Raw genomic sequence first — 7,298 nt, 5'->3', positions numbered from 1 at the left:
CCCGTGCTGCGATCGAACGCGTTTGGACAGGCTAATACAAAATGTAAATAAACTAACCAAGTCCCCATGACACGAAGGGCAAGACAAGGGTTAAATCAAAGCCAGCCAGTTGATTTTACTGTTGACAAATTATACAATCACCTGTTTTCCAATCACAGCTTTGGGTGTGACCCAAAGTGCTTGAAGATTTTAACTCATCAGTGCAACAAACATTTTCTGCCATATTTAAGTGTCACTTTGCTTTTTAAATGGTGGAGAATTCTGCAGTGTTAAAACCTGGGATTAAAAAAAAAATCCAAAACCGTCTGACTTGTTGGTACATTAACAAATTTAATGCAGAAAAGTTCTCATTGATTATTATACGTTTATTTTACAGAACTGATACAGTACATATTTGGATTATATAAAGTACTCACACATGGTGCAATAGTAGCTGTAAGTAAAAAACAAATGGACATGTTTGTGCAATGCTGCCCTCATGTGGCTGAAGTTATGAACGTCGATCATGTGTAAGTGCACTGAACTCATGTAGTGTAAAAACACCAACATAATGGTAAACTTTGGTAAAGGTCTGTCTGTTTTTTGGAGCAGGACAGGTAGATTTATCAGTACTGCTGTTGCAGTGAGATCGAATAAAAACAGTAAGGTTGTGGACTGTCAAAAAAATAAATAATACTTCCATTTACCTCAGTTGCATTAGGATGGAGGCAAACATCTCAAACGTCCATATCTCAAAACCTCAACAATTTAAAAAAATATATGGCTAGACATCACAAGAGATTGGTGTTTTTTGGCTGAACCGACTGCTCATTAATGCCATTATTGGCTTCTTTTTTTTCTAATCTGGTAGTGATGGCGACTCCCTTCTTGACCCAGGCGTTGCTGTTGAGTAGAGAGAGCATGAAGCGAGCCACGTCTCCTCTTCCCACTGCGTTACCACCGCTGTTGGGCACAAAGTATCCCTCATGGGTCAGAAACTCCTGAACTGTAGAGGACACAAAGATTAAAAACTGGGAGTCAGAGGCCGTTACAACAACACCATTTTTATTTGGTCCTTCAGGCAGTCAAAGGCACACAACAGTGTAACTGAGGCGGATACATGCTGAAACCTCAGGGAAGGTATAGAATTAACAAAAAGTGAGGCCCATTAATTTGCATAAACATTGCATTAAAGGTCCTATGACATGCTGCTTTTTGGATGCTTTTATATAGTCCTTAGTGGTTCTCTCAAATTCTCTGGGCAGCTGTGGGCGGCGGGCAAAGCAGAGAAAGGGGAGGTAACCTTTCCCCTTATCATGTCATATAGGGAAGATTCCAGATTGGCCCATCTGAGCTTTCATTTTCTCAAAGGCGGAGCAGGATACCCAGGGCTCGGTTTACTCCTATTGCCATTTCTAGCCACTTTATAAAAAACCTTATAAAGTGAATTTTTCATGCCATGGGACCTTTAACTAGTAAGAGTGCATGCTAATAAGTAATGAGATAAGCATGAACTGTTTCAAAATGGATCCTGAGGCAGAAGTGCTTCTTAAACATTTCACTGAATGAAGCTCTGCTGTTCTTGGTGGCTCTGCCGCTAAGCTGACTGCCCCGTATGCTTTTTAAATAATCACCCAGTTCTTGAGTCTGTTTTTAGGTTTGTTTCTGCCCCCTTTTGGCCATTGCTTATCTGCTTTTACCTGAGGCCGGCATGTTCTTTAGACCAGGTGGACGAACCACAGTCCAGTTGATGTCCTCAGACTTCTCCAGAAGCTTTTCCATCTCATACATGTTGTTGAGGACGCCTCGGATTATTGGCAACAGGAGGAACCGGATGACATAAGGTGACTGCCTTGCAGAGTTAGCTACAAAAGCAAAAAAAAAAAAACACTGAATTTATCCTCCCAAATCTCTCACATTCCAACAAAAATGAGCATGGAACAAAACCTTTTATTATAATAACAATCCTTTAATGTAAAGACCCATTTTCTGTGACACATTTTTACACAGAATTAGAACTCAACTTTGTCTCAATTCTAAAGTGATGGTTTCAGGTGTTTGTATGCATTAAACCACTTAAAGGAGAATTCCGGCCAATTTTTACGTTAATCTTGATCGATATAAATATGCGTGTACTTTCGTTTTGAAATAAACCTGTCCCGAATCGGTGCAGGCAACACAGAGTAGTTGCAGCTACGTGTACAAGCTTCCACTGAGCTAAAACGGCAGTTGTTGGGACAAGTTTTAGAGTGCCTTTGTGCCTCTTAACAGACTGCAAAATGCAATTAAAATGTCTGTGCAACATGAACAGGGCCCTTACATGACAACAAGATGCATTTTCAACTCGGACATTGTTTTAATTCACCTACCCTGTCTCGATTCTGCTGGTAGCTAGCTAAGAAAGTTGTAGTACGTTATTTTAAGAAGGTTAAACAGAAGCCTCACCAAGAATAAATAACAGTATATGAACACAAGACAACTCCTCGAACATCAATCAGGTGGACTTTTCTCATTATAAAATCACAAAAGGCCCCACAAAAGGCCCCACATAAGGCACTATCATGTGTGCTGCTGCACTTACGCTCAGTGAACCATGAGCTCATGGTGATGATCCTGTTGACCCCGGACTCCCGCATGGCGCTGATCACACTGTTCATGGACAGCGTGTAGCCCGTCACCGCCGAGAAGAAGGAGACCGGGAAGCCGAGGCAGGACATGATCACATCCTGTCCTTTGAAGTGAGTCTTCAGACTGTCTGCTGAGAAAATATCAGCTTCCACCATCTGAAAGCAGCATACAAGGGAAAACATAATGATTAATGAGGTGAATTTAACTTCATATTTTGTTAACACATAATCAGAAGCAGTGCATGATCAGGAACGTATTTGTTGAGTTGAGATCACATACAAGCACTTTCTATTAATTTAGGGCTGTAGAAATGAGCCATTTCATTTATTGCAACAGATGGTGCATTTCAAATTATATATATTATTGATGCTTTAAAGTGAAGATAGAATGGTTAGTCTGTCTTTCAATACTTTCTGATTTCTCTACCGCTGTCTGTGGCACTCATTGGTTTCTAGTGATGACTAAACCAAATAACCCAGGTTACACATATAAAAGTTTAATTTAAAAAAAAAAAGAAAAAAGTTAAAACAGCAGGGCTCTTTATTTCTTCTCCACTTTAATTTTAATTGACCAAAGATTTGCAACATTCACTAATAACTGGAAAGAAGTTCACAGTTCATTCACATTTTTCCATTAATTATGCAATCCTGCTGATGGATATATTTGAAGCTTTGTCTTGTATCATGTCCATTTTTCTTCCAGTTGTGCTACTTGTATCTTCAAGATTAAGTGTCCGTTTTTCCATTACGATGATGTCTAGCCATTCCTGCTATGTCAAGGGGCGCTACCTTTCCCCCAGTTCCCTTTATAGTAGCTTTTTTACTGGCTTTAATACAAATATCTCTATTACACTTTCTTGAGATAAAGTACCATGCAACACATAGGCATCCTAATATTTGTTGTAGGACTTTACATACAATTTCCAAAAACGCAAAGTAAATAGTGCATGTGTTTGGGCCTTTTTTCAGCTGCAGATTAATACATTTTGTACTCGAGTGAGTATTTACAGCAGTAGGATGGAGTATGTTGGATTGACTTAATACAGCGCCACTGTTAATCATACTGAAGGAAAGTGTCACTCAGTGCAACAGTGCACCTCATTTAAGTGTTTTTGTTAGACATCAATGACAAGACAAAGCTCTATGGCACAGAGGAATCAGATTTAGCAGGTGATACTTGTTAATATAGTCAGTTGTTGCTTTTGGTCTTTTCATGAGATTTGTTGACAACAAGAAAAGTATAGATTAACACCAGGCTTATCTTCGCAGTGTTGCATTAAAGTCCACATTGTTATTTGCGTTGCTGTGTGCACAGCATCACACCCAGATGCTAAATGTTTGTGGCTTCTGTTCAGAAGCATGAAAAATACTTAAGGTTTTACCTTATATAATACAACCCTCATTTGGACACAATAAAACATTTAGCATGTGACATCACACCGGGTGAACTTTGAACATGCAATGAGCAGCAACACTAAAAAGACATGCAGCACAACACGACTAAGACAAACCCAGTGTCACATTACCTTGAGATTATCATGATGCAAGATGAGTTTTCCCGGGTTCCTGACGATGGCGGTGACTGTGTGACCCTGCTGCAGCGCCTGGTTGACCAGATACTGTCCAGTCTGCCCAGTGGCTCCCAGCACGGCGATCTTCATCTTCAGACTCTGAGAAACACACACAGAGCTCAGACAGGGCTGACGCTTATCAATGAACGATGTGTTAGATGCTCTGACCTCTTAACTACCTACGGGTAGATTCCCTCCCTGTTTGGCAAGTCCAAGTGTAAAAAATGATTATTATGGTGCAATAAAGCAATTAGCCTATCTCTGAGGAATTTAGGTTTGTCACCTGATAGATTTTGTGTTTAAAATGTTGATAATGAGGTTACATAATGTACAATGACGACAATTTGTGGCAGTAGTTTTGTAACACTTTTTGGATTAGGGCGACAACAACCAGAAAAAGTTTGACAATGTTTGCTTGATTAATAATTTCTATGATTATGAGATTGCCAAAATGGTTGCAGATTCTTTAAATAAAAGTTGTCACTCAACTAATCCATAAAATGACGTTTCAGAATAAAAGTTATTTTAATTAATGTTGTCTGTCCCAGCTTAGTCGAAAACTTACATTTGATGGGGCAAGAAGAACAAACACAGGGTGTCTTTGTTAAATTCAAACTGGGCCGAATGGATTAATTCTGCAGCAGTGGAGGATGACGAGCTTGCTGGTCAGATGTCTCTGAAGATATTAATCAGATACTGTTAACTGAATCTCAAATGATGTTGGTTAGATAAGTTTTCGGAAAATGTATTTCTTGGTTGATGATCCAGTAGCTGCTATGTTCAAAATAATTGGTCAACATTAAGCCACATGATGCACTGTAAAAGCAGGTGTGCAAAAATTATTTCCTTTTTTATTAACCCTAACCCTTAGACAATATAGCCTCATGGATACAGTCTTAAGGATAAGTACTACACTGAACCTTTTGTGACCTATAATCTAATTAGAAGTCAAAGTTCACTTTATTGACATTCAAAATCTCTCCTAATAAAATGAAAAAGGGGTATTTAATATAGGCTCTATATAGTGACACAAATATATTATGAACTGTGCTTTTATTAGACATGTTAAAACCATAAATTGCAATCTGACTAACCGTATAGATATTAAAGAAATATTAGGTATTGTTTTGTGAAGATGATTTGAGGAAACATCAAAGCCTCATTTTTTTCTTTATTATTACTTTTTATGTGTGTGTGTGTGTGTGTGTTTGTGTGTAGGCTACATGTGTATGTGAATGTATGTATGGATGTGTATGCGTAAATAGGTGTGTATGTGTATGTATATATTTTCTTTTTATCTTCTCGATTATGTGTATTTTTTGGCATTGGATGCATGAATGCATATGTAGCCTATGTGTGTGTGTGTGTGTGTGTGAATATATGCACACTATGAAGGTAAAACCTATGCTTTACCTACTTAATTGTTTAACGTTACGCATTCAATGTATTTTCGGTGAAGGATAACATGTCAAGATGTTTAAAATATGAACTGGGCTAACGATATGTATTAACACAATAAAGTATAACAAAAAAGTAATACAAAATGTCACTGTATAATCAACTACACGTGCTTTTGTACTTTACTTGGCAGCTAAAACGCACCAGTTCACAGAAACCGCAAGTGACAACAAGGAAGTAGCTAATTATGGCATGGAATAAAAGGAAAACTGGGATTCTGTTATAAAAACTAAACAACCGACGGCAATATATTGGCTTTAAAATTCCTCTGAAAGTTTGAATAAGGATTTAAATTGAGATATTTTCCCATGTTGTAATGGTAAAACATAAGTAAACACAGCGAACTCACCTCCGCCATGCTTTTAGGCTTTTACTTTTACACGTTCAGCGAGGGAGGCGTTCAAGAGCTGTGGCGTTGAGGTATGTTTGTAAAGCAACTGTTTTTAAAAGTTAAATTATGAGTTTATGGATTTAAAATTATGTTTTGATGATGCGCAGGATGACATTACATGACCCTTTCAAGTAAATGTCGCAGCGACTGAAAAACTAAAGTTACATGTATGCTAACTGGTTAGCCGTTCGTCAGCCGTTCGTAAGAAAATTAGCTAGCTAGCTAACGTTAACTGCTAATCGGTAGCCTAGAAATCTAGACGCACCCTAGCGGCAGCAAATGTAATGTTTCACCTTGATGTGGGTCTGGCTTGTAAGGCTAGCTAGCTAATCGGTGACTCTGATTTGTTAATACAAACATGGATGTATTAGGTTAGGAATAGCCTGCCCCCCCACAACTTATCAAATGTATTATTTGCTTGTTTGCTATTTTTTGTCGGACAAAATAAAGATATAACTGGTATTTTTGTGCACTATTTATTTTTTAAATTATTATTATTATTATTATTTTTAGACCAATATAATAGACTTATCAATTTCAAATGATTGGCGATGATGATGATTGTGTATAGTATCGATAATCGTGTATCTCGTGTGGATTGAGTTTTAGTATTTGAGTGTGTGGGACTCAGCTAAGCAAAAGTTGAATGGAGTCACTTTTTGTGACTGATTATCACTTTTTTAGGCTATTGGGAGATAGCGCGATCTTCCAAGTGGCACCGGCACCTCAATGGCAAGTGCGTGGCAGTTTTTATTGGGTTTAAATATGCGGAAAACATTTGAGAGGTCAAAAGAAACTAAAGGCCTACTCAAATATTGAAACATGCTCAAATGATTGCTACAAGGCAGTATACCTTGTTTTTGGCTTTTCTTCCAGCCTTCCATGAACAGACCTAACATCAGACCACTTCAACACTCACTGCTGCAAACATGGAGGTGTCCTCATTAGGCTCATCATCATAGACTGTATATTAATAATACAGTCTATGGGCTGCACCCATAACGGCAAACTCGACGACTCATGGCAGATCTCCACAAACCAATGGGTGACGTCACACATGTTCTGTCCATTAATAATATACAATCATGCTCATGCTCATCATTAGTTAACAAACACCTGACCACACACGCACTTGTATTTAAAACAAGACCAAAAACAGATGCATGCATCCCTTTAGCCACCTATGTTTCCTCCTGCACTTTGCCATCTTCTTATAATACGACCAGTCTAGTCGCATCAAGTCATTAGCTCAAGTAATCCACTTGTGGCTTG

The 7,298-nt window shown here is 38.3% G+C and overlaps 1 protein-coding gene across 2 annotated transcripts; it reads right to left on the bottom strand.

Annotated features, from left to right (window-relative positions):
* Nucleotides 1-347: 347 nt before the first annotated feature.
* On the bottom strand, nucleotides 348-6,234 carry LOC116054346 (flavin reductase (NADPH)-like). 2 transcript variants are annotated; one of them, XM_031305867.2, is made up of 6 exons: nucleotides 5,985-6,069; nucleotides 4,743-4,853; nucleotides 4,133-4,276; nucleotides 2,561-2,762; nucleotides 1,680-1,844; nucleotides 348-985 (listed from the first exon to the last, which is right to left on the bottom strand). In XM_031305867.2, the coding sequence occupies exons 3-6, from the start codon at nucleotides 4,265-4,267 to the stop codon at nucleotides 771-773; spliced, it is 717 nt and encodes a 238-aa protein (XP_031161727.1). In that variant the 5' UTR covers nucleotides 4,268-4,276; nucleotides 4,743-4,853; nucleotides 5,985-6,069; the 3' UTR covers nucleotides 348-770. The 2 variants fall into 2 exon arrangements, with proteins under 2 accessions (XP_031161727.1, XP_031161726.1); XM_031305866.2 differs by lacking the exon at nucleotides 4,743-4,853 and having other exon boundaries at nucleotides 5,985-6,234.
* Between the last annotated feature and the right edge of the window lie 1,064 nt (nucleotides 6,235-7,298).

This window comes from Sander lucioperca, chromosome 2, assembly GCF_008315115.2.
Source record: "Sander lucioperca isolate FBNREF2018 chromosome 2, SLUC_FBN_1.2, whole genome shotgun sequence".
Lineage (NCBI taxonomy): Eukaryota > Metazoa > Chordata > Actinopteri > Perciformes > Percidae > Sander > Sander lucioperca.
This window is presented reverse-complemented; position numbering and strand designations above follow the sequence as displayed.